This window comes from Mesoplodon mirus (assembly GCF_964341445.2).
Source record: "Mesoplodon mirus genome assembly, chromosome: 1".
NCBI lineage: Eukaryota > Metazoa > Chordata > Mammalia > Artiodactyla > Ziphiidae > Mesoplodon > Mesoplodon mirus.
In genome coordinates, this window is record NC_138976.1 from 41,117,592 (window position 1) to 41,145,322 (window position 27,731).

A 27,731-nucleotide genomic window follows, 5' to 3' on the forward strand; every position below is an offset into this window, starting at 1 on the left:
CGGAGGTGTTCCTGTGGGCGGAGGGCGGTGACCCGCGTCTATAGGCTCCGCGGGACACCCCGCTGGGACCGGGCCCACTCCGAGCGGTGCTGATCCTCGGAGGCCGTCGGTCTGCGCTCCAGCCGCGTCCCACCGCGTCCCGCCGCCTGCACCTGACGCCCAGCGCTCAGCAGCCCGGCCACAGCATGACGGACAAGGCGGCCTTCGACACCAATATCGTCACCCTGACCCGCTTCGTCATGGAGGAGGGCAGGAAGGCCCGCGGCACGGGCGAGATGACCCAACTGCTCAACTCGCTCTGCACCGCGGTCAAAGCCATCTCCACCGCTGTGCGCAAGGCGGGCATCGCGCACCTGTGAGTCAGGCCTCTGTACCCCCGGACCCCTCACCTTGGCCGCGTCCTCTCTCTCTGGCGGGGGATCTGCCGAGCAGTCCGATGTCTGATCCTCTGCCCCTGCTGTCAGTCTCTCTGTCTGACATCTGGGACTCTCTCACCCTCTCCCTCCCTCCCTCCCCCCCCCCCCCGCCCCTCTGCCGAAGCTCAAGCGGCACTCAAGCCTAGTTCCGCCTTCCATTAAGCTTCCCACCTGGGGGCCTGTCTCACAGTCCACAGCTGCATCCATCCTGCAGCCTGCTCCCCTGCGCTGAGCAGCCTGCCTTAGCACCCCTCTGGCTTCCTCCTGATGAAATTGGCTGGCCAGGTGAGTACCAGGCCTGACTGCCATACCCATCCTAGCCTCAAACAGGAAGGTGCTGGCCCAGGTGCCTTCCTTTCCCTTTCTTTTCTTTGACCTCCTTCACTCCCTTTGGAATTGGGGTCCCACGTCAGGTTTCTAATTCAGTATCTCCTTGACCCTAGACAAGTCCTGTTAGGAGCAGTGGGTGGAACCCCCACTAGGAGGAGGCCCTCTGTCCAGAGCTTTCAGGGGCGGCAGTGCTGGTGTGCACAGGGCTGCAGGAGGTCTGGAGTGGGGCTTGAGATGCTGTATTTCTAAGACGTTCTTCTGTGGTAGGTGGTGCTGAGACTGCTGGTCCGCAGATCACATTGTGTTTAGCAAAGCAATCACAGGACATGGGGAATCAGAGAGTACCTTCTTGTGTGGCTTGTTGTAAGTAACACAAGCGCCCTTTGGTTTATTCTGGTGTGCACGAGCATTTTATGTTTCGACTGGTCCTCAGGATAGCTGAAGGGTGCCTGGGTTTTCAGATTGCCCACACTCCTTCCTAATATTTCCCACTCTTAGGAACACCTTAAACATTGTGCACCGTGCTCTTAGCTGATCTGAAAAAGTATAACCCCTGGAACCTAGTTTCCTTTTCTGGTCAGCTCTTTGCCTTTGGTCCCACAGTATGGCTTGGTAGAGCTAACTCTTTTTTTTTTAAATTTTTATTTTATATTGGAGTATAGTTGATTAACAATGTTGTAATAGTTTCAGGTGTACAGCAAAGTGAGTCAGTTATACATATACATGTATCTATTCTTTTTCAAATTCTTTTCCCATTTAGGTTATTACAGAGTATTGAGCAGAGTTCCCTGTGCTGTACAATAGGTCCTTGTTGGCTATCTATTTTAAATATAGCAGTGTGTACGTGTCAATCCCAAACTCCCAATCTATCCGAGCTAACTGTTAAGGAAGGAGTGTATCATCACATTTATTTTCAGATGTCAAGCAGGGATGGCCCTTGCTGGGAGAAGGATTGGGACAGCACGTTAGGAAGGTGGTGATTCCATTACTATTTCACCTATGGTCCCTCTTAATACATTTCTAAGGAGACTGTGCTTTAGGAAACACACTCAATTAAAATCTTACTTCAAATTTAATTTACAGTAAGTAAAAGTGTCCTAATAGCTTTACCTGCCTTTGAAAACCAGGGGGCTTCTTCAAAAAGAGTGCTTGTCATTTCTTGTATTATTTAAAAATGTGTCAGCACCTTTCACAACCCCAAAGAGACTCAGAAACAAAAGATCTGCTTTGAGGTGCATCTTTCCCACCTTTTAAGTAATGTCAGATAGTGGGACCTTAGGTAGTGGGATTTTGATAGTGGGACCTGGACAAAGGGTGCTAATGTAGGCTATATAAGTTATGTATATTTTACACTAGGTACCTGTAAATACCAGGTTAAAAAATATTGTTGTTGCTATAATTATAAATTCCTTAATAAATTGCACTCAACAAACATTCAAACCACTCAGAAGAACACAACGGGAAAAGTGAAACACACCACTACCCATTCCCTGGGGTATGCACTATTCATAATTTACTGGTTATTTTACGAGATACTTCTTTTTTTTTAATGTCTTTTTTAAAAATTGGAGTATAGTTGATTTACAATGTTGTGTTAGTTTTTGGGTGTACAGCAAAGTGAGTCAGTTATACTAGATACTTCTTTATATTAATATAAATTTATACCTGGATACATACTTCCATATGACTCTTTGTAAATAGCAAACAAAATGGAACACACTTAACATATTCTTCTGCAGTTTGCTGTCATTATTCAACAATATATATATTCAACATCCTTCAATGTTAGGACATGTAAATCCACCTCCTCCTTTTTAATTGCTGCATTGTGTTCCACTGCATGGACATATCATGAGCTATTTGACATTTCCCATATGTTTGGGCATGCCACTGGTCTTTGACTATTTCAAACAGCATTGTACCTGTGAAATGGGTGTTGATGCATGGCCATGTGGGTGGCTGGCAGAGGAGGACTAGAACCTGGACATTAAGTACTCCTGTGGGAAATTAAGTTTGACTGTCTCAGTATCACATGTAGTTGAACAGGGGGCAATAAGACAAGATCTTAACCTAAGCCTCCAGATTACACTCATGACTTCGATAGCCTGGATGAAAAGGCCAGCATGCCTGCAAATAACTTGTTAGTGCTGTTGACTTGCCCTAGAAGGGCATCTAGCCAGAGGAACAAGATGATTGCAGATTGCAGGAACCTTGCGGAACCAGTTTATGGAGCTCAGCCATGACTCCTCATCAGGGACAGATCAGGAGTTTAAACATAGAGCCTGGAGAGCTCTCTCTCTCTCTCTCTCTGTCTCTTTAGTTCTAGAAGAGACTGAGAGATGAGAATGATACAGAGGTTATGCTGTAGGGAAAATATTACAAGTATAGAATTATAAAACAATAGAGATCTGAAAGATACTTTCCTAGAGGTATCAAAAATATGATGTGGATGCAGAGGACTGTGGAGTATCAAGATAGGCATTTGCAATGGTCAGGAAAAGATGGTCATAGGCTTGATGGCTGGAGAGCATTTTAGGCTGGGCCATCATGTGAGGAAGTGTACAAAGTAGGTAGATGTTTCTGGAAAAGTTGCTCATTCAGTTTGACTGAAGCCTGGACTACTTCAAGTAATGTAGTGGTGGGGCATTTGCGGATGTTAAATTGTGGGTGCATTGGGGGAACATCAAATGGCAGGGGTGAATACTTTATATTTGGGGGGATAAGCAAAGGGGAGAGGTACAGGTTTTTGAGTGGGACAGTGGAATGAATGGAGATTCATCCGGGGCAGGTATGGCTGGAAGTATAGAGTTAAAAGAGAGAAAGCTAAGACATGTGGAACACCAACTGAAGAGGGGAGAGGTGAGGAAAGCAGCATTCAGAGCTAGGGGATTAGAGGGGAGGAGGGGGAGGACCTGGGAGAAGTCTGGGTGGGGATGGGGGAGAAGGACAGCAAGGGAGCTTCTCAAAGAACCCTGAGAGCCATTAACAACAAAAACAAAAACAAACAAAAACGAAAAAACACCCCCCCCAAAAAAACCCAGAATTCCAAAGGAGGAGCTGAGTGTTAGAGGCTGGAGAAGGGTAGGAAGATGGTGCCGACATTTTGGTGATGTGGAACTTGAGGTGTTAGAGGGCCATACAGCTGGAGATGTTGCCCAGGCTGCAGTTAGTTGCGACAGTCTGGAATTTGGGTGTGAAGAGCTGACTAAAGATTAGGCCACTGGATTTTGGCACATTCACCCTCAGGCAAGAGGAAGAGGAGAAGAAAATTAGGACCGGGTTTAGCAGAACAGGAACATGCAAGGCTTTAAGAGCACATTTTTTTTTTTTTTTTTTTTTTTTTGCGGTACGCGGGCCTCTCACTGTTGTGGCCTCTCCCGTTGAGGAGCACAGGCTCCGGACGCGCAGGCTCAGCGGCCATGGCTCACGGGCCCAGCCGCTCCGCGGCATGTGGGATCTTCCCAGACCCGGGCACGAACCCGTGTCCCCTGCATCGGCAGGTGGACTCTCAACCACTGCGCTACCAGGGAGGCCCTGAGAGCACATTTTGGAGAGAGGTGGAGCTGGGCTCAAATTCCTGCCTCTGCTATTTAACTTCTGTGAGGATTTAGGCAATTGGCGTAACATCTCTGAGCCTCAGCTTCCCCACCTGTAAGATGGAGACAACTGTTTTTTTAATCCTCAGAGAGTTGTATGTGGAGGAACTGAGTTCATTAAATTGATACTGTCATCATTGTTTTCCTAGGTTGAAGCCTTTTGTTTCTAGGAAACAGATAGCTCTATATTCTGCTTTTCATTCCTTAGTAGTTGCCCACATGCATTTCAACAGGGATATATTCCAGGCTAGAATATTATATATTAGGTGACTTTGCTCCCTCAGATTGGTCACCGGAAACTTCCCATCATGCTCACGTGACATCAGGAAAACTTTCTTGTAAATATGATGTCACTTCTGTTGTTTGGTGGAAGAAAATAATAAATAACTTTAGTTTTAATTTTGGAATTACAGGTCAATTAACACATACTTGAGCTTATCTTCAAGTTTGCAGAGTTTACAGTCTTAAACTTCTGGAAATTTTATCATATGTAGCTTATATTTCTTGAATTATCATCTCCATATTACCAAAAAGGAATTGTAACTTCCTTTCCACACCAAAAGCATAGCCAGCCACATACCATCCTATTTGCTCATTTTGGGCTGGCATGAACTCAAGCCAACGTTGGGGTTTGTGGCCTTTGAAGCTGTTCTGGTTGACACCTCTTCTTCAATGTATAGTCGTCTCTAGGTAACCACCAGGGATTGGTTCCAGAACACCCAGGAGATACCAAAATCCGTGAATGCTTAAGTCCTTTAGGTAAAATGGCTGAGTACAGTCTGCCCTGCGTGATCTCGGATTCAACTAACTACGGGTGGAAATTTGCAGATGCAGAACCCAGGATACCGAGGGTGGCCTGTATTTCTCATCTGACCTTTGGATGTTCTGGGCTGGGTGAATGGTTGGCCATTTACTTCAGAATCAATCAATAACAAGTCATGAGTTATTTGACTTCACTTCGACTTCAGTGATAAGGATTAAATAATAATCTGCCTCCCTTTTTCTTCTAAAAATGAGCTCTTCCACTTGGCTCTCGTGCATGCTGTCTAAAGGGCGGCCTGCTTTACACTGCCATGCTGACATCAGAAGGAAAAGGCCTAGTTAGTTAGCAAATCAAGGAAGTCATCGAAAGTTCTTCCCTAAGTGAGGCCCTGGCTCTGGTCCTTGTGTCTAGGGATCTGCTTCAGAAATGTTAAAGGAGCCTTTCCCCTGACCATCATTAATTGCAGACTTTATGGCTGTGAAATGGCTGTAGAAACCGTATGCAAATTTGAAAAACCATGCTAATATTTAGTCCAAATATCTAAGGATTTAAAAATACTGGCCAAATTAACCTATCCTTCTAAAGAGTTTCCCATCATATGAATTAAAATGACTTAACAGTTGTTTCAAATTTTCAGTGAGGTTTTTATAGGAAGCCTAAAAGGAGATATTACAATACTCGCCCTGTGGTGTGGCCAAAAAAAAAAAAAAAAAAAAAAAAACAAAAGAAGAGGTATTACAGACAGCAGCTTCTCAAATTGATTTTTCTCCCCAAACTCCAGAAAGAAATTTTGTGTCTCTGGGGGCTGAAAAACAAACAGTCACAGGGGCATAAACCCTGATAGCATAAACCACAGGATGCTGTGCTGCCCTGAACAACTTGGGCTGCAGGGCCAACTAATATGAGTAAAATTGAAGGGACATATCATAAGCATCTCAAAAGAAATAATATTCCCAGGGAGACTTCAGTCAAAGGTGAACTCTGAGCACTTTCTTTTCTTGTCAGTTAGTTACCTGTGACACTGTTCTGCATTGCCTGTCTTCCCAGAAGCTGCCTGAAAAACTGGTTTAGAAGTCATTTCCCCTCCCCTTCATCAACCAACCTGTACAACCAACCTGTGGGCTCCATTAAGAACAATGATGGCTGCCATTGGCCGCTATGAATCAGGTGCATCACGTGGGTTAGCCCTCACCCTTACAAAGCCTGGAAACAATCAGGGAGCTGAGACAACTTGATGGAAGTCATATAATCAGTAAGAGGAAAGGCAGAATTTGAACCCAGGTCCCTGGTGCTGTGTTCTTGCCAGGACCCACCTTGCTTCTCAGCATGGTTGTATTACTGCTGTGGGGAGTTAGGGATGGAAGAGAATGATACCATTTCTTGTTCACTACCTTGGTGCCAGTCTCTGTTCTAAGCCCTTTACCTATGTCAACTCATTTACTCCCCCTCTCTACATACTATGACATAGATACACTAAATTCCCATTTTACCAAAGATCAGAGAAGCTAAGAGATTTGCACAGGGTTGGTTAACACGTGGCAGAGCTGGGATTTGAACCCCCAGGGTCTAGAGTCCCAGCCCATGGAGGAAAGCACCTGATGATGCTGCCTTTCCCCACTGCTCCTGCGCGTGGCCATCGGGTTATACAGTAAAGGCTCTTCTTCTATCCTTTGGGGTCTTTGATGGAATGATGACTGATCAGAATGCAGAACAGCATCATTTCTACGGGATTTTCTGAAAACTTATGAAGAAAATAAACTCTATGTGCTCTTCAGCTAATTAGTTCCTTGAGGATTTTCTTCTGTCAAAGTTGTAGAAGCCTTTCCTGCTTCCGGCTTTTCATTGATCCATGGAATGTGTTCCCTCGGGGGTCTTGCTTCCCTTCTGGGGGCCCCTCCTGAGGCATCTTGGGAGAAGCCTGACTGAGCGTTTGCCTAGTCCTGACTCATCATCCCTGGGCCGGATGACACAGGGCTGTGTGAGAAACTCCTCGTGTCATGGCTAACTTCCCGTGCTAAGGTGCAACGTACAGAATCTGAGGTGATTGGGTATAGACTTAGATATTGTCACTATTGACATGGCAAGCTGGGAATTCATTCTCCTGAATCCTGTTTCTACCTTAGAATCACTTTCCTGGGCCTTCTCGAAGACTTTCCTAACACAAGGTCTCGCCAAGGGAAACCCTCCCAGAAGATGACCTAGAAGAGTTATAAAGTGCCTGAATTTTGAATTTGAGGGTCCCAGAATCATCTATCTCCATGTTTTTTATGCTTCTCAAGCAACTGGAGGATAGATGGGGAAAGGTCCTTCTGGTTAGAACAGAGGAGGGACCCTCCATGGGAGTAAAGAGGAGGAAGGAGGGGTGACCACCTAACCAGGCAGGGAGGCGGAGCCATCCAGTGGCCTGCATGGTTTGGCCATGAAGATGGCCATTTCAGTTCTGGTGTGGTGAGTGTCCCCTACAGTGTTCATTCTGCAGCTGTTATATGGCCCCTCCCAACTCCCCGTGGACAGGTGGTGCCACTCTCTGTGACCCAAGGGCAGGATCCACCTCAGAATCTTGGAACGGCAGTGAGGAACCTGGCTGGTGGTCTTGGCTGGACAATCCAGCTGCCCTGATGCTGATGGTAACCTCTTGTAGCCCACAGCATGGGAAAAAGACTTTGAGGTTTAAAAAGTTACTTATATAAATATGCACAGAGTAACTCCTCCCATTTGGAAATATGTGAAAAACAAACTCCCTGTTCCTTTGGATAAATTACTGACCCAGAGCTGTTCTTTGGAATCATTACTGGCTGGCTTATTTGGGCTCTTTTAGGGCTTTGTTATAGCCTCATTTTTGTTTGAAAAACATTCAAAGTATCCTTCAGCTGGAACTGCTCCTTTGCAGTGAGACCTTCCTTGACCATCTAAACCCCTTGCCCTGCCATCCCCCAGCATCTTTTTTCATTTTATTAGAGCACCTGTCACTATCCAACATTATCTTATTCATTCAAAAGCACTTGTTTCTTGTTTGCCTCACTCACTAGAATATAAGCTCCATGAGGGCAGGGATCTCATCCATCTTGCTCAGCACTGTAACCCCAGCACTCAGCACAGTGGGGACAATAGATATTTGTGGAATAAATGATCACTCACACAGGCCTCTAGGAAGCTTCTGAGTAAGAGGAACTGAGGCCTGACTGTTCTTCACTTATCTCGCTGAGCCAGATACCCAGAACAAAGTGTAAAGTAGGCTTTTCCCATGCCTGCCTCAGTGCCTTGTCCACCTGTCCCAGCCTCCCAGGCCTCCCTGGGACTGTCCCTATAGGCCGGTCCCTCTGGGGACTGTGCCAGTGGCTTCCTCCACACTCCAAGGTGTGGAATGACCTTGAAGTCTACCGCTCCTATACTTATTCCTTCAGGCTTGGGTTTCTCTTCTCTTCAGCGGATGCTTTTCAGCAAGTATTGCTAGAGGGCCTACTGTGTGCTGGAAGTTGGGCCACAGTGGGGGAAAACATACCCTCTGTCCTCATCCTCATGGAAGTACAAATTAAACAACCATGCCAACATGAAGATGATGAAGCCTGGGGGATCTTGAGAGCCCCCTCCCCTCCCACAGTATTGCAGATCCCTAATGAGTGCTCCCTTTAGCGAGCAAACAAGGGACTTAGCATGAGGCGTGAAGGGCTGTGCTAAACGCTTTGTGTATGTGTGATAAGTGTATAATCCTCCAACAGCCCCATGAAGCATCATTACCCTCCATGGTAAAAGGAGGACTCAGAGAGAGCAGGAGACTTGCAGAGCTGAGGGCTGAGCCAGGTCTCTGCCATGAAGCCCATGTTCTTTTCCTTCAGCGTTATTCACCCTCCTGAAATTAGTAGTGACTTTAATGGTGGAAGTGTCAGGCTAGGAAGGAGAGCCAGCTGGTGCCAGCAGGGCCATTGAGGAAGATGTAGGCCATTGAGTTGTTGACCCCTGCCAAGCCCTAGTTCCATCCAGAATTTGGCTGCCTTCTTTCTTCATCAGTGTCGGCCTCACAATTGAAATGAGAAAGGGACTATGTGGAAAGAGAAGCGAAAACCCAGCTGCAAGTCTGATAGATCCCTTGGTCTTCTGCTCATGAAATAGGAGTGACATGATGAAAAGAAGTGGGAGGAGGGCTGGAGGGACAAGACGCTGTTTTCCAGGTGGGCGAGGGAACGATGCTGAAAGAGGCAACACTGGAGAATGGGCTTGATGATAACTGGAGTTACCTCCTGGAGCGTCAGGCCAGGCGAACCGTTTGGGTTCAGACAGTTTCTGATGTTGGCTCAGTTTTGTCCAGCAAGAGATGTGCAAGTTATGTTTAGGGAAAATGCATTTTCAGGAGTTGAGCTGTGAATGCCGTGACAATCAGTCCCCAGGCAAGTGCTCCCAGCAATCTCAGCCAAGGGTGCCATGGTACCCCTTCTCTCCCATTCTCAGCTGTTTGGTGGTATCTTCAATGCTCCTATTCTTTCCCTTCCCACATCCAGTCTCTTATCTTGTTCAGTGCATCCTTTTTCTAAAACATTTCCCCTCCTTTCAGTGTTGTTCCTACTCAACCCCAGGCTATGACAACCCTCCTCTTCCTTCATTCTAACAAACTAGGCTCCATTTTGGACCAGCCGCTTGGATTCTGGAAGCTCCACAATTACTGACTTGCAGATACCTTGAAAATAGAGTAAGGACTGCAGACCTCCCAATGCCTTCAGCCCCTAGGACTCCTGCCAGAAGCAGTGAGGTGCCATTAGGAGAGGCCTGGCTTGGAAGTCAAAGTGAGCTTCTTACCTCTGCTCTGCCGCTCCAGTTTAGAGAAGCCCATTGGTGTCTTGGAGTGAGCATCCTCCTCTATAAAATGGGGTAGTGGGATCTGTCAATATTTCTTTTCTTTTAGGGTCTCATCAGCTATAAAACCATAGATTCCTTGGCTTAGTTTCCCTCTCAGGCTCCTTCCCACCCAGAAGGTTTCTTTGCTTGCTGTGTCTGTCAACTGATTCATTATGCATTAGCTCATGCATTTGGGAGTGAAAATTGGTTCTTGGGGCAGGTGAAAAAAAGCCAATCTTTTTGGGTGTGAAATATATGTACATACAGTACATAAACAGATACACACTATATCTGCAATATTAAAATTTCATGGGGGAGTGTGTTAGGGAAAAAAAACCTCCTTAGGGGCCATAATGAAAAAAAAGCTTGAGAAACATCGATTTAACCACAAAGGTGTGCTGGGTACAATGATAGGCACTGGACAGGTGAATGACAATATCACCTTCCCTCCAGGAGCCAATCCAGATGGATGACCATCTTTCTCATTCTACTTCTCCCAAACCATGTGTCTTCTTTCCTTCCTTCTAAATCTTACCAAATGCCCTCTTTGAGTGAGTTTATAGATGCATTGACATATTCTGGTGGTCATGGCTTATATTTTTGTATCTTTTCTTCCCTGTAGCTATGGAATTGCTGGCTCTACCAATGTGACGGGTGATCAAGTGAAGAAGCTGGATGTCCTCTCCAATGACCTGGTTATTAATGTGTTAAAGTCATCTTTTGCTACCTGTGTTCTTGTGTCGGAAGAAGATAAACACGCCATAATAGTAGAACCTGAGAAAAGGGTGGGTCTGCTCATGTACTACTGAGGATTTTAATGTAATCATTTTTCTTTCTGGCTTCATAAATGACTCCACTTGTTCAGCCAAGCTGGGTTTCTAAGACACAACCTAGATCCCTCCTGAACCATCAGTCATCATTTCACAGATTCCACTTCACTGCCATATCTCAAACTGTCCTCTCCTATCTACACTTCCACCACAGTCCATGCCGTTATCATCTCTCCTGCATGCTCATACATGGGAGAGACTCAAATATACTCATACTCATCTCCACTTCTAACTTTTTATTGTCATGTTCAAGCCTCTTCAAAGTCTGGCTCTGTTAACTACGTCCTTCCATCCACCCAATTCCCAACCTTCATAACCAACCTTCCTGCCAGTCTAAGCTGTTCATATCAGTGATTCATGCATTGGAATCCATTGGAATCCTATTAATCTTGTTACCAAACTCAGGACTCAGGATGCTCAAGAATCCAATACTGAGAGACAAGTGTTGGGTAAAAGGAAAGATAGCCTTATTGAGGAAGCCAGCAAACCTGGGGAGAAGGTAGACTCACGTCCCAAAGAACAAACTCCCTGTGCTGATCTGGGGGCAAGAGTTTTTAAAGGGGAATTTCAGGGGTGTATAAGCAGAGGGAGGGGGCTACATGCAGAACAGCACAGTTAGCTCTGATAATCCTCTTGGAATTGGCCATGTGGTGGTCTGATCAGTGTCATCTTGATTGTTTTAAGTACAGCTAATCTTCAACTGACCCCCGGGTCAGTTTGTTCCCATCTCCTTGAGGCCAGTTCTTAAAAAGAACTGTGTAAGATGGAGGAGCTTTTGTCATTTCTAGTCTGGTCATCATGTAGTTAACTTCTCCCACCTGTGGGGGATTCAGTATCTGCAAAACAGCTTAAAGGATATGGCTCAGAATATTATCTATACCCCATGAGGAGGAACTAAAAGTTCCTGAGTTTGTTTAATGACTAAACTATTATTATTTTGTCTATTTGATTGTTTTCCTTTGTTTTTTCATTTTCTCACTTCTCTGGTTAAACTTATTCTTTGGCTAAAGTTTTCCTACAGACAAGAGGCAGGCAGAGGACATCGGGGTGGGGGGAATCTGTCTTAAGAAAGCCCTATAAGGTCCTGCTCAGTTATGGTCTGATTGCTTCTTGAGGGTAGAGAATGAATTATATTCTTCTCTGTATCCCAGCCTCTAGCACAACATTGTAGGGGATCAACAATAAATTATTGTTGAAAAAGTGAATGAAAGAGTATATCCAGCTTTCACTGAACAACAAAAATCATGTCATAATAATAACAAAAAAAAACCCCCGGTGCTTCCCTGGTGGCGCAGTGGTTGAGAGTCCGCCTGCCGGTGCAGGGGACACAGGTTCGTGCCCCGGTCTGGGAGGATCCCACATGCAGTGGAGCGGCTGGGCCCGTGAGCCATGGCCGCTGAGCCTGCGCATCCGGAGCCTGTGCTCCACAACGGGAGAGGCCACAGCGGTGAGAGGACTGTGTACCGAAAAAAAAACAAACCCATTTGAGATGGGTTACTATCTTTCCCTGTTTGAGATGAACTGGGGACATGAAGGAGTAGGATGAGAAAAAAATCAATCAGAAGATGAATTTAAAGAGACTGCCTGATATCCAGTCTCACCTTTGTAAGAGGGATGGGGAGCCACATCTGATTAACTTGTTTTACATCGTTCTTAAAATACACTATGTGTCAGATTCAAAGCTCATTTTGTTCTCTGCTGGGCTTCTGAAGGTACTTGGCAGTTTTAGGCATGTGGACTGAATTTGTTGTTTAGTATTCTCTATTGGTCTGACTAACTTCTCTGACTACAGTGTGCCTTCGTGGTAAGCATGTTCCTGTTTTCCTGATGACAGTTTCTCCTGTGTCAACCAAGGTGATTTGTTAAGAGCAAGAGGTTAGGGAATCAAAGAATTGCTTTAATTTGATGCAGAAATTTAAAAACCACCTCTTTTTTTTTTTTTTTTTTTTTTTTTTGCGGTACGCGGGCCTCTCACTGTTGTGGCCTCTCCCGTTGCGGAGCACAGGCTCTGGATGCACAGGCTCAGCGGCCATGGCTCACGGGCCCAGCCACTCCATGGCATGTGGGACCTTCCCAGACCAGGGCACGAACCCGTGTCCCCTGCATCGGCAGGCGGACTCTCAACCACTGCGCCACCAGGGAAGCCCAAAAACCACCTCTTAAAGTGGCTAATTTGGAGGTGGAAAATCTCCAGTGGTGTGCTGGTAAACTGGCTCTCTATTAGAAAAAAACCCCTCTGATTTGTAGCACTTGCCACTTTCAACTGTGCAAATGGTCCCCCAGAGTTGATTTTAAGCTACTGACGTGACATCACTGAAAACAGACTTGGGAAGAGATGTGCACCATTGGCCCTTGAGAGCTGACCCCAGCCAGCTCCCACATACCACTGAAAATCCTGTCCAAAGAATGAGTCTTTAGTAGTCCTACAACAGCTGAGGGTTATTTCCTTTGGGAATTACAGTAGGGATATGGTTGAGAACTCTGTGCACTGTAACCCCAAGCGTCATCTATAAGAACTGCATGAAAATATTCTTAGAGATCTTAATGTTGTCTTTGCTTCACCTAAGATATTATGTTTTGCCCTTATGAATAAAGTTTTGTTTCTCTTCTTCCTTTGACTGCCAGGAAACTCAAAGCAAAATTATGATTTATTCAAATCAATGATATAGGAAATTATTACTTAATTATCTGTATTCCTCACCGTCATCTATATCTATGCCTCCTATTCTAAGTTGTGTTTTCTCTGCCTAATGATCTTTTGATATATATTTGTTGTTATTTTCACTCTGTATACCACCTCATACCTTCCCTGACAGTATAAATAAGACACATTTCTTGGATTTTCACCTAGATTCCCTCTTTTAACCCCTTAGTGTATACTCTTTATTTTGTTACAATGTGTTCTTTTTTTTTTTTTTTTTTCTTTTTTGGCTGCATTGGGTCTTTGTTGCTGTGTGCAGGCTTTCTCTAGTTGCAGCGAGCAGTGGCTGCTCTTTGTTGCAGTGCACAAGCTTCTCATTGCGGTGGCTTTGCTTGTTGTGGAGCATGGGCTCTAGGTGTGTGGGCTTCAGTAGTTGGAGCATGCAGGCTCAGTAGTTGTGGCACACGGGCTTAGTTGCTCCATGGCATGTGGGATCTTCCCAGACCGGGGATCAAACCCATGTCCTCTGCATTGGCAGGCGGATTCTTAACCACTGTTCCACAAGGGAAATCCCAATGTGTTCATTTTAAATGTAAAGTTGTGTTTTCTTTTTTTTTGCTCAGGGTAAATATGTGGTCTGTTTTGATCCTCTTGATGGATCTTCCAACATCGACTGCCTTGTATCCATTGGAACCATCTTTGGCATCTACAGAAAGGTAAAATGTAATGGATCAAGCTCCTGGTTTGGGACCAAAAGGAGAGTTAAGGTTGAACATCCAGTCCTGTTTCACTATTGGTGGCACAGCCAGAATGTACATCATGAAACCTTGTGAGGCTTGAATTAGGTTTATATGTCAAGTTCTGGCTTTTTCCAGCCTTAACTGCATAGTGAAAATCTATTAGGTTGTTAAAAGAAAATGTAGTAAAAGGTGGGTGGGAAGAGAAAGATATTTCACTCTTTTAACTGCACCTTGCTTTCTTTTGTGACAGAAAATAAAATTAAAAACAAAAGAGACAGTGTAGGGTAGCTGCAATGAGGTAACTATGTGAACTGAGGTGAGAGTGTGACAACAATAGAGAGTACTTATATCAAAATTGTCCTTTAAATCCTCTAAATCAGGGGTCTGCAAACTATGGTCTCCCTGGGCCAAATCCAGCCCATTGCCTGATTGTTATGGCCTGTGAGCAAAAAATAACTCTCTTGAATTTTTGAATGGCTAAAAAGAAAATCTAAAGAATAATATTTCATGACCCATGACATTTATATGAAATTTAATTTTCACTGTCCATAAAGTTTTAATGCCATATGGTCAGCTCACTTGTTTACTATGTTGCCTTTGGCTGATTTTGCACTGCACAGGCCGGGTTAAGTGATTTTGATAAAGACTGTGTGACAGTAGAGCCTAGAATATTTACTATCTGTTGGTTTATGGAAAGAGTTTGCTGACTCTGCTAGAAATTATAGAAAGCACACTGGTACAGTGTGGGGGTCCAGGCTCCTGCCCTGGGTCTTTTCTACTTGGGTGACCTGAGCAGGTAACTCTACCTCAAAAGTCTCTCTTCCCTTCTCTTACTTTAAGTGTGTGTGTGTGTTTGGGGGTGGAGGGGGGCGGTTTGGTGGAAGTGCATTCAAATATATACAAGTGAAAAATAGAATGAATAGCCATGGGCTCATCATAAAAAATGATGAAATCTAAAATATGTCACCTTGGCTTCAGCCTTCTTGTTTATTTTAGAAATAAAACCTCACAGATGCCTTTGAGGCTGAGCCCTTTCCTTCATCTTAATGGACGAGGTGGCTAGTTCAGCCAACCTCTGAGGTTTCCTATTCTGGGATACAGAGGCCATAACTTAAGAAGTGAGACCGCAATTTGTGCTTTGTTTTTCAAAGTGACTTGTTGTCTACTATTGCACATAATCTCCTTTCAAACATGGGAAGTAGGACCACCATGGGACAGTTCTCTTTCCTCACTGAAACGTATCTTGCGTTTGTCTTGGCTGGGAGGCAGATCAATTTGAGTAACTGAAAGGTCTAATACTCATACCAGAAAGACAAAGGCAGTAACTAATCTGTTTTCCAAGTCACACCATGAAACATCCCATTCTTGTTATAGACATGGAGGCATGTAATTTTACCTGCAAGTTATCAGATCTATGTAGTATAGCTAGAGAACTTTGCAGCAAAAATTCTTCATGTAGAGGAAGACTTCTGGTAATGACTCAACCAAAGCTAAAGCAGCACTAATGTTTGCCAGCCCCCGTTTCCACCTTAACCCCCCAAATAAAGACTCTTTTTAAGGAAAAAAAAACCTAGAAAACTGACACTGGCTATCAACTAAAAAAAAAAATCAAAACAGCCTGCAACAGGGCTTCCCTGGTGGCGCAGTGGTTGAGAGTCCACCTGCCGATGCAGGGGACACGGGTTCGTGCCCCGGTCTGGGAAGATCCCACATGCCTTGGAGCGGCTGGGCCCGTGAGCCATGGCCGCTGAGCCTGCGCGTCCGGAGCCTGTGCTCCACAATGGGAGAGGCCACAACAGTGAGAGGCCCGCGTACCGAAAAAAAAAAAAAAAAAAAAAAACAGCCTGCAACAGCAACTCGAATTACAAATGCTAGAACAATTCAACAATGAGTCTCCACACTCTTCTCAATAAACCTGAAGTGACTCTCTTAAAAGACCGAAAGAGGTGTGATGAGTGTCACATTCCCTTTAAGTCACTTCAGTTTTCAAAAGCCTTATTGATTGTTTGAGGATTTATGGGGCATAAATATTGACCGTCTGATGCTTTAAAGGAAACCTTTCCTGCTTTCTGTAGCGCTGAATCTGGGCTGGAGTTCAACTCTCTGGTGCACCCGCTCAGTGGCATAACATTAGTTGGTAACTGGAACTCGGAAACAGTGATCTGGTCTTGCCCACATGGTGCCTGGAAATAGGCTCCAAAGGGATCTCTTAGGGCCTGTGGTCCAGTGTTTCTATGAAGTTCCTGCCACAGCACCTCTGGAAGGGTCACCCCGCCTCTGGCTGGAGACATTCAGAAAAGGTAGAATTCTAGAGTGTTTGTCCAAATATTGGGTCAAAATCTGTCTCCCTGTTGCTCATATGGCCTTTTGGAGCATCAGAAAATAAGACTCTTTTACATGCTTGGAAATGGCTTTTTTGCCCCCCCCTCCCCTTCTTTTAAATCTTCTTTAAGTTGAATATCTTTCACGTGAGATGGTTTTTCGACCTCTCTAGTGTGGTCACCCTCTATTGGATACCATTCTAATTTTCAACACCCTTTAAAAATATCCAGTCCCCACGACTAAAAGCAGAGTTTCAAAAGTGCTCTAGCAGCTTCAGAATCCAATTCACTTCCCTTAACTGGGCACAGGGAGATGTAATAGCCATATGGAATGTGGTTTCCTGACATTGATGCTTACTAGCTCTGTGGGACCTTGGGCAAGGTAACCTCTTGTTTCCGTATCCATAAAGGGGAGATACTGAAAATTAAGCATAACGGCAATGAAAATAGTGCCTGGCACATAAGAAGTGCTCTATAAATGGTAGCTATTAATATTACTTGTCTTGTTTTTTGTATTAAGATTCAACAGAGAGTATCACAACTCAAACTAGCTTGAGGAAGGAAAGGAGGGAGGGAGGGAGGAAAGAAAGGAGGGAGGAAAGGAAAGGAAAATTATTGGTTCATGTAACTAGAAAGTCCAGTGGGTAGTACAGCTGCATTCAAGGACTCAGACGACATAAACAGGACACACTTCCTCTCCATCTCTATTGCTCCCTCCTCTCTGGTGGCAAAATGGCTCCCAGTAGGTCTGGGCCCACATCCAATCCTTTCAGCAACTCAAACAGAAGATGCAAACCTCTTTTCCAACAATTCCAACAAGAATATCATCTCATTGGCCCTGATTGTCTTGGCTTAGGTCATGTGTCCATCTCTCAACCAATCACTATGGCCTGAGGCATGCAGTGATCTGATTGGCCAGACCAGGGTCATGTGCTCACTCCTGGAGCTGAGGGCCAGGGGGGTAGTATTTTGAGGAAGGTTAAGGTGCAATTATCAGCAGAAGGGTGATGGGTGCTGGCCAGGCAAAATCAATGGATGTTCACTGCAGATTATAAACGCCTTGAGAACAGGGACCTTCTCTTATGTATTTTTTTGTCTGCTAGGCAGCCTGGTACAATAGTAAGTGAACAATATTGGCTGAGTTACTGGAGACTCTGCCATATGCCCTATGAGACCTTCTAGGGAGGGTTTGGCTGCCGCTCTGAGGGAAGACCATCTGATGATATGACAGCCCTACCCCACTTCTGCCTGACTTTCTCCTCCACAACCTCAAGTTTCCAGAATCCATGGTGTCTTTCGTACTCTATATGGAGTGATGTGGATTAAAACACCTACAGCAGGTGGTGGCCTGGGATAAGGAAAGGTAGGGTCCAGAGGCTTTTTAATTTTGTCAAGGGCTTTATGCACATTGGTCCATGAGCATCCACATGAGACTGTAATGGATTCCCTTGGAACAAAGGCATTCATTGCTGAGGGTTTGGAGGAGGGAATTCATGCATTAGAAAGGGGGTCGGGGTAGAAAAGTATTCCTCCAAATTAATGACTAGATGGAATTATTTTGTCTTTCTTTTGAGTATATGGATCATAGATAATGTTATCATTTCTTATTCCATGCAAGGAAGTTGAAGGCTGAGATTATTTGGTGACAGTGTTTCAGTGAAAGGCTCTCCATCCTTGTGCCACAGACAGACATGGGTGGTTCTGAATGAGGTGAATCTCTGGGGGACTTTTCTTGGTGGAGAACTGACTACTCCAAGCCTAGGGGCTTCCAGTCAACTTACTTATTTACATGTTGTCTTTGTCTTATTTTGTGCTGCACTTTCAGGGTTAAGTAGTTATGACAGAGGAAGCGGTTAGAGCCTGACTGTTTTCCTCCCACTATGTCACTGGCTTTGAAGGAAGCTGGTTCCTTTTTCAAGGTTGTACACTGGCAACATTTGGAGTTTGAGAAACAACTCAGATTTGTGATACTGTGTTTAGTCTGTATTTAGCTGCACTGCACTACCCTGTGAATACAAACCAAACTAAATTAAATAACTTGACACAGCCCAACTAGCCAAGCAAGCAACCAACCACCTAGATGAAAACTGTTAAACACAAAGATTGGAGACAAAGGGAAAAAAAAGAGAGAAATGGCTTTTGTGACATTTCCTTTTTTTTTTTCTCTTTTTTTTTCATATTTTATTTTATTTATTCATTCATTTTTATTGCGGTACGTGGGCCTCTCACTGCTGTGGCCTCTCCCGTTGCGGAGCACAGGCTCCGGACGCGCAGGCTCAGCGGCCATGGCTCATGGGCCCAGCCGCTCCGCGGCAAGTGGGATCTTCCCGGGTCGGGTCACGAACCCGTGTCCCCTGCATCATCAGGCGGACTCTCAACCACTGCGCCACCAGGAAAGCCCTGTGACATTTCCTTTTACAAGAGTAGTTCTTAAGCTTCAGTGCAAGAGTCAGCTATGGTGCCTGGTAAAATACAGATTCCCAGGGCCCACCTTAGAAAGTCTGACTTAGTAAGTCAAGGCTGCAGCCCCAGAATTGCATTTTAAATAAGCATCTCAAGTGATTCTGATGTACGTGGTCTCTGGACCACACTTTCAAAAGTTATAGGAAGAAATTACCAGGAGTGTATTTCTTTTTAAAAATATTTATTTATTTATTTAGGCTGCACTGGGTCTTAGTTGTGACACATGAGATCTGTAGCTGCGGCCTGCGGACTATTAATTGCAGCATGCGAACTCTTAGTTGCGGTATGCAAACTCTTAGTTGTGGCATGCATGAGGGATCTAGTTCCCTGACCAGGGGTCTAACCCAGACCTCCTGCATTGGGAGCATGGAGTCTTACCCACTGGACCACCAGGGAAGTCCCATACCAGGAATGTTTTTGCTGAGATGACCTCCATCTCTGGTATCATGATATAGATAGATGCCCTTACTTATTCTCAGCCCCTGGAACCTGTGGCTGGGGAAGGAATAAATGAAATTGGCAGAAACTGCCCATTTTCACTTCTGTTTAAATTCAAGTAGAGAATATTCAAGCTGAAAGATTTGTTTGAGGCTGTTTTGAGAACCATAGGAGCCAATTGTCAGGTGTTAAGAAGGTAATCATCAGTTAGTAATCATTGATCAGGAGCCATGCCCTTAAGTTTTTCCTTTCCTTAGTGTTAGAGAACAAATTGAGTCACACGACCCAGTGGGCTGTGTTTTTAATAAAAAACAAAAGATTAGAGTACATGTCATGTTCTAAATGTAAGTATTGTTTTATTAAATTTTTGTAGTTGTGTGTGCGGGTGCATGTGTGTTGGTACTGGTTTGTGATGCAAAATGTATTTTTTTTTACTGTGGGTCATGGTCAGAAAAAGGGAAAGCATTTGCCCTACACTGTAACAACTCTGGAGAGAGATTCTCAGTTGCTGTATTTCTGAGAATTTCTTTGATGTGTGAGTATGGACCACACTGCTCACTGGAGTATGTGCTGCAACAGGCAGGAGCTCATGAAATTGATTTCCTTACCAGACCTGAAGCCCTGCAGCCCAGTTTTAATTTGTTTAAATAAAGATAGAGTAGGCAGGGGAAAGACATTGATGACTGTAATAAGATTAAATTAGTAGGAGCTGGCAAGGAGGCATGCTCTTTTTTTGAGAGTGATAATGGAGAGATGAGGGAATATCAAATTAGTAAAATTGAAGGAGGACCCTGATTGGAAAGAAGCATCCAGATGCAGGAAGTTTGGGGTTTGGTGGGAAGGCCGCTGTGGTAATATAATCAGGATATTACTGATGTGAGGAGGAAGGCCTCTCTGGGAAGATGCCCTATTTCATTACAAGAGCACCTTGATAATGCATCTTGCTAATGGATGAACTGTAAAAAAGAACCACAAAACAGAACACAACAAAAACGTGTTTTGTTTTCTTTCTTGTCCTAGATTTCAACTGATGACCCTTCTGAGAAGGATGCTCTGCAGCCCGGCCGGAACCTGGTGGCTGCTGGCTATGCACTCTATGGCAGTGCCACCATGTTGGTCCTGGCCATGGCGAATGGAGTCAACTGCTTCATGCTGGACCCGGTGAGAGACCCCAGGGGAAGCTGGGTGCTTTGCTGGTGGCTGTGAGTGAGTGTTTAGTGTGTGTGGGGGGGGGCGGGGAGAGGCAGTACCTAGAGGTGGAAGATGAGGCCCATGAAGGGGCAGAAATGATGGGTTGGGGAAGGGGGGAAGGGAGATGGAGGGACCATCATGAGAAGATTATCGAGGTGAGAAATGGTGTCTGTCCTGAGCATAAGGAGTCTTTCTTCCACGATGAATTCTTTAGAGTGGACATTACTCAGCTGACTCAGATGCCCACTGGGCTGAGCAGGCCACACAGATGAGTGGAGTGTGCTGGGAAAGGGTGGTCAGGGTGGTGGCAGGGCATTGGGGAACTGGGGAGGTCTGGCAGTTGCTGCTCCTTGGGAATAGCGGCTCAGTCTTGCCAAGGCTTCCAATGTTTCAAGAAACACTGGATTTTTAGAAAATGTAATGTTTCTGGATGTGTAAAACACTGTGCTAGCCAACTAAAACACGTTTGTGGACCAGATGGGGCCTGTAGATGGTCTGTTTGCCACCCACGCTATCCATTACTAGCTTATTTTCCTGAGGTGAATGGGTGTCCCGGCTGAAGCAGTGGACCACCTCATTTCTTCAAAATTAGCTCCAAAATTCATTTGATGTGCACGTGCACGCAAACCTTCAGTGAACCCTTGTGGTTTTGAAAGGTTTTGACGAACTCAAGGAAATGAAAATAAAGAAGGAAATGAAGATAATTCCTCAGTCTGTCCAACTTATAGAGAAAAACACCCTCGGGAGTTCCCTGGTGGTCCAGTGGTTAGGACTCGGCGCTTTCACTGCTGGGGCCCAGGTTCAGTCCCTGACAAGGCTAAGATCCCACAAGCCACGTGGTTCGGCCAGAAAACAAAAAACGAAACAAATTCCTCATGGAGAGGAGCCCAAGGTGCCATGAAAAATATTCATTAACAATTTTTTAATTTGTGGATAATTTCTTCCACATGTGTATTAATTGGAGTTCTTTATTCTGTTAGATGACAGTATCGACAGAGCAGATAAATTGAGCAAAGAAATCTCTTTACATAGTTGGCATAACTAAACCCACCATTGAAATGGACTCCATAGAATCATCTTCCGTAGGTCGGCACATTCATTGTGCATTTGGTCCAGTGTCCCGAGGGAAAAAGAATTGAGGTTATAAATACCTTTCAGTTTTAGAAATGTCCTCAGATGACATTAATGAAACTACTGATTTGGTGCTTTTTGCTGACAAACCGAACACCAGGTACAATCAGCTGCTAGAATCCTGTGAGGGGCCGGTTGCTGGTGGTGGGGCCTTGAGGTTTGTGGGTGGCGGGTGGGATAAATCAGAATGTAGGCTGCCTTTGTCACCCGCACGCTTGCACAACTGGACTTTGCCTCCTTGGAAGCACCCGTGCTTAATAAATCAACAAGGGTAGGGAAACAGCACAAGTGTAAGCCTCCAAAGGAGGTGATTTCAGGGTAAAGTAGTGGCAGAACCCGAGCGAAGTTCACTCTGAACCCAGGGTACAGTTTCCGAAATCACTGATGTTTTGGATTTATCCTCTCAGCAGGCGTTTACCGCTTCCCCAGACATTCTTCTGGTAACTTCTCTGTTACCTTTCAGTTGATGGATGTGTAGAAAACATGAAACCTCTTCTTATTTCCAGATTGCAGACCTTGTGTCCAGGAGTAAGTTTCTGTGTGTTTGATAGTCTTTTGCCCTCCTCACACTTAATGGCCAGTGTTTGGAGGCTGCGCTACCCCCTGCTGGCTGACCTCCCAGATCTGATGAATGCCTGCAGGGTGGGGGTCAACTTAGTGCTTTCTTTTCATTTTGGCTGACAGTGTCCGCTAAGAAGACCACAACAGCTTTATTTTCATTTCTAGATGGCTTTAAGGTTTGAAAAGCTTTTCAGTCTCTTTCTCACATACAAGAGACTAACCTCCTTCACAGCTAGGATGCTCTGGCCAGGTACCAGGGTGGGGCGCCTGCAAAGCATGGCTTCATGAGCACCTGTTGTGTGTTGGCTTCGTTTTCCAGACTTTTACCAAAAAACCATAGAAGGAAAAAAAGAAAAGAATCACTCACAATGATACCTTTCAGTGACCACTGTTAGTTCTAGTCTCTTTTCTCCCCCTGCCCTCCTCTCTCCCTCCCCCACTTCCTCTCAACTTCCAACATGCTCCATATTGGCAGGAACCAAGCTTTGCTACGGGAATAAGTGGCTGGGGAGAGATGTGTCCAAGGTGGGACCTCCCTTCTTAACTGTCTCCATGGAGCAAGCTCCCTCCCCAGATGAGCGGAGCCTCAATCACTCTTATCAGGGACGTGTAGGAGCCCCAAACAGTCCTCAGTCCAGAGCTATAGGACTTATGTGACACCTTACTCCAAAGTCCGAATCTCCTTTGAAGAACCTAAGCCTTAAAGGCATCAGCTTAGCACTGGGACTTTGTGGGAAGCTGAGTTCTGAGAAGCACTCTGTAGATCAGTGAGCAAAGGCACCGGAAGCTATATATGCTGTGAATCGAAACTCACGGTGCTCGGGTAAAATGACATCAACATAGAAACGAAAAAATGGAAAGCTAAGAGCAGCCATGAACACTTTGGTGTAACTCAGCTGCCCACCTCTTCTGATATCCTACCTCCTGTCTGCACCAAATTTTTTTTTTTTTCCAAAGGCATGGGTGTCCCAGGCCAAGGAGAAACTCCCTTGCTGGTAATCATTTCACAATGTTACAAATATTGAATCATTATGTTGTACACCTGAGAGTAACCTAATGCCATGTCAATTATACCTCAGTTGAAACAACAAAAAAATAAAAACCAAGGTCTTTGTGCTGAAGGACACACGTGACCTCAGGCCTTACGCCACCCCCTCCCACAGGCCTGAAGGAGACGTCACGGCTCCACCTTTCCTTCCTGTTTCACAGGCCATTGGAGAGTTCATTTTGGTGGACAGGGATGTGAAGATCAAAAAGAAAGGGAGCATCTACAGCCTCAATGAGGGCTACAGCAAGGACTTCCACCCTGCTGTCACGGAGTATGTCCAGAGGAAGAAGTTCCCCCCAGTAAGTGAGGGCTGCGGGGTCGGGGTTGGGGGAGGGCCCCTGAGTTATCTGTTGATTCATGGTCTACCCTGGAGAGAAAGGCAGCAGGGACAGAAGCGGGTGGATTCCACTGTGCTGGGGACTGGAACCCCTGCCCTGAGACACCAACCCCGTTGCCACTTTCTCTTGGCAGAAGAAAATCAGGACTGTGAAGTCCGCCAGATGAATGAAGTCATGGCAGTAAAACATGCTTCACTGCTGGGGTCCCTGATCCCAGTTGGTACGAAACATGGTTCTTGCACCCCAGGCCCCAGCCCTGTGGCACCTGAAGGATTTCTATCAGTCATCTCTAGACTGAGAGCATCCATCATGGCATCTCTCTAAAGAGGCTACAAATCACTGAACACGAAGAGAAGAAATGGCTGTTTGTAGAGACGGTTCTATGTAGGAATATCCAATCCTGTCCTACTCTTGTTACTGAAAGCTCAGCCTCTCTGTACACACCGGTGCCGAATCAAATCTCGGAGACAGTTTTGGGTGAAGTAGAAAAGGATAGCTTTATTGCTTTGCCAGGCAAAGGGGGACACACTGGGCTCCTGCCCTCGAAAACTATGTGTCCCAGGGACTTCCCTGGTTGTCCAGCGGGTAAGACTCTGCACTTCCAATGCAGGGGGCCCGGGTTCAATCCCTGGTTAGGGAACTAGATCCTGTACGCCACAGTGAAGATCCTGCATGTCGCAACTAAGAGCCGGCATGGCTAGAATAAATAAATATTTTTTAAAAAGTTTTATTAAAAAAAGAAAGAAAACGAAGAAAGAAAACTATATGTCCCACCCTGGGAGGATTTGATGAGTGTTATATAACAGTGGTTCGAGGCTGGGGTCTCTGACAAGATTAGGGTGTGAGCAGGGCCTGCCCACCTTAATCTCGTCTCAGGTGGTTTCCTAATCTTGACGAGCTTCTCTGGTCCCTTTAATCTTGCCTCAGGTGGTTTCTTGGCCGTTCCTCCCTTGATTAGCAACTGTTTAAATCTGCCCTTTGGAACTCAGGGAAGGTCATGGAGGCTGGAGTCTTGCCTACAAGAAATGGGGGACAAAGGGGCCTCCATGCCTGGGAGCCCCACCGGGCCTCACTCAGTTTCACTCTTGCTTAATGCCACTGAAGGCTGCTGTGTTCTGAGGAAGAAGCCCAGATGTTGTTAGTTTGGCATTCAGGGCCCTCCAAGGTGGCCCCAGTCTCTCTCTCTAGCCTTATTATCTCTCCTTCCACCTTTCCCTAGAGATCCCTTCCTGCCCCCAGCTGCACCAGGCTCCTCCCAGGGCCCAAGGCAGACTGCATGTGCTTCTCTAGTAGCCCCACCCTTGGCTGGGCAGTTCCTGCTCCTGCAGAGATGAAAACCCCACCCTTGCCCCCTCTCCTTAGCTCTGCAAAATCTGTCTTCTCCTTTGGGGTCCTGCTAAATGCCTGCCCCACCCCAGAGCCTGAATCCACCACACCCTCCTTAGGGCCTCCTCAGGTAATTTGAGTTATTGTAAGATGTAAGAGGCTGTCTCCATTATTCCATTTTCTGCTGCTTGGGTACAGAATTTTCATCACATTTCCTAGCACAGCCCCAAACACACACCTTGATGGTGCTCTGTTTGACTGTTGAATCAAATAAGCATAGAGGACATGAAGAGAGCTCTCTCTTCTGTAATCCTAACTATTGCTGGTCTTAACCTTCCAGGACAACTCAGCCCCCTACGGTGCCAGGTACGTTGGCTCCATGGTGGCTGATGTTCACCGCACCCTGGTCTATGGAGGAATCTTTTTGTACCCAGCTAGCAAGAAAAGCCCCAACGGAAAGGTAAATAAATCCCCTGAAGAGTGGTTGAGAAGCAGTGGATTTCATCTGCAGCCTGGGGGATTGGACTGAGGAAGAAAGAAAGGTCATGGTAGCTGTTATGCTCTGCAGTAGGGTGCCAAGGATGTCTGTGGCATATTCTTTTCTAGATTAAAGGCTGTCCTGGTTAAAGCCAGGCGATATCAGCTAAAAATGATCTCTTGAGAACCCTTCCATTGCTAAAGATAAGTAATGATGCTATGGTCAGAGGGTACTAAAAGTACTTCCTGCTTCCAGTGGATACACATGGTTTGGCTTGGGCAAAATGAATGCCATTCATAAAATGAAATGAAACAGTCCAGCCTCATTACCAAGGCAGCAAATCACATATGCATCCCAAACAGGTTTTCTTTGATTGTTTTCAAAAGGCATAAAATTGAAATGACTAGTGAGCTGACATTTGCTGCTTAGAAAATGCTACCTTTCTAGGGAAGGAGAGCATCTCTGGGGACACCTAGAGCTTTCAGGTAAGCTGTAACTGATGCATTGGTCTCATGCCCACAACCTTTTTACAAGCCATGGGGTGGGCTGTGCTTGTCACGCTGGAGAAGGGACACCCACTTTTCTTCGACACAGAGGAACAGTGTGTTTCCTTCTCAAGTATTGTCCCTTTGTTTTTCCCAAAGGACAGACAGGTTTTTCTTATTTTATTTTATTTTTAATGTGAGAGAAGGAATAGGAATAATCCCCATACTTAGAAATGGATGTATTTCAGATATGCTCAGATCTCTGTTTATGGCATGTGGCGTCCAGTTCACTGAAAACATTAAAACACCCACTCTTACCATAGTCACCTACCTCGGGCATCCCAACCTATGTGATTAGCCTGCTTTATAGCGCTTTTCTCTAATGCCTCAAAAAATTGTTCCTTAACACAAATATTGAGGTTCCTCCTTTTTCTTTTTTTTTCAGTTTTGAAAATCTGACCCTGACACCTGTACAGAAACAGAGTCGGGAAACACCTGCAAAAAGCTGTCTACTCAGTAGGCAGACTGCATGAAAATGCATACAATAAAAAAGTTAATATTTAAAAGTGAACGCCAAGATGTATAACATACTAAATCCCAACCCTCAAGCCTTAGGAGAATTGTAAAAGGAATGTGTACAGAGTTGCAAACAATATTATACTGTTTGGAGGAGCCAGTCTGCTTTCCAGATGTCTGCAGCCAGACACTACCATGGACTTTTAAATGCTTATAGAATAGGCAAAGCTCCATCCAAAACACACACAAAATCACTCATTAGGTCCAGTTTCCGTGCTATAAAGAGAAGGGAAACATCGGTTCTGCCAAAATGTCATTCGGTCCTGAGCCCAGGTGGTCTGCCTCACATTTGCATCAGGCAATCTATTGCTGGTTCTTGATGGATGGCTTAATTTAACCAAATGGTTAAATTAACCATTCGGTCTTAGATGCAACCTTGTGATGGAAAGTAAGGGAAAGTATCAGTTCATTTGATCAGCTCTGCACTATTTTGCTATGAAACAGATCTCTTTTCTGTGTAATCTATTCTGTTCTGAGAATGCTGCTCTTGTTTTCCAGTTGAGACTATTGTATGAATGTAACCCCATGGCCTATGTCATGGAGAAGGCAGGAGGATTGGCTACCACGGGGAAGGAAGCTGTATTGGATATTGTTCCCACTGACATCCACCAGAGGGCGCCAATCATCTTGGGGTCTCCTGAAGACGTGACTGAGTTCCTGGAGCTATGTAAGAAGCACGCTGCCAAATGAAGCGCTGGCCTTGCCCACACCAAATAGAATTGCCTTTTATCTGGACCTTTGATCTCACAGGGTGCTACCCCATTCTGACTGTGCATCAGATATTCCTAGACACAGAAATAAAAAATATGGATATTTTCACCATCAAGTGCTGTGTAATGCCTTATGCTGCCTAACCAAAATGCTATCTCAGTAATGCCACAGATGGTCACGATATGTTTTGAGTGGATAGAGGAGAAATAAACATATTCTTCCTTTTTCTAAAAAAAAAAAGTCTTCATTGCGTTGTGCCAAATAACAGTAATAATAATAACAGCTAATGCCTATAACATTAGATAATTCATTTAACCTTCATAACAACCTTAGGAATTGGGCACTGTGAATAACCCATTTTGCAGTTGATGAAATGGAGGACCGAGAGGTGAGGTCATCTGCCCAAGGTCACCAGCCCATGAGCAACAGAGCTGGGATATGAACTCAGGCAGTCTGGCCACTAAACTCGGAGTTAATGAATCGCTTCTCCTGTGTGTTGTCTGTTCAGGTATGGGTGT

At 45.2% G+C, this 27,731-nt stretch overlaps 1 protein-coding gene across 1 annotated transcript; it reads left to right on the forward strand.

The window, feature by feature from the left end:
* Positions 1-27,328, forward strand: FBP1 (fructose-bisphosphatase 1). Its single transcript, XM_082621636.1, has 7 exons — positions 1-355; positions 10,558-10,720; positions 14,030-14,122; positions 20,389-20,529; positions 23,461-23,598; positions 25,304-25,423; positions 27,001-27,328. The coding sequence occupies exons 1-7, from the start codon at positions 186-188 to the stop codon at positions 27,190-27,192; spliced, it is 1,017 nt and encodes a 338-aa protein (XP_082477762.1). The 5' UTR covers positions 1-185; the 3' UTR covers positions 27,193-27,328.
* Positions 27,329-27,731: the final 403 nt, after the last annotated feature.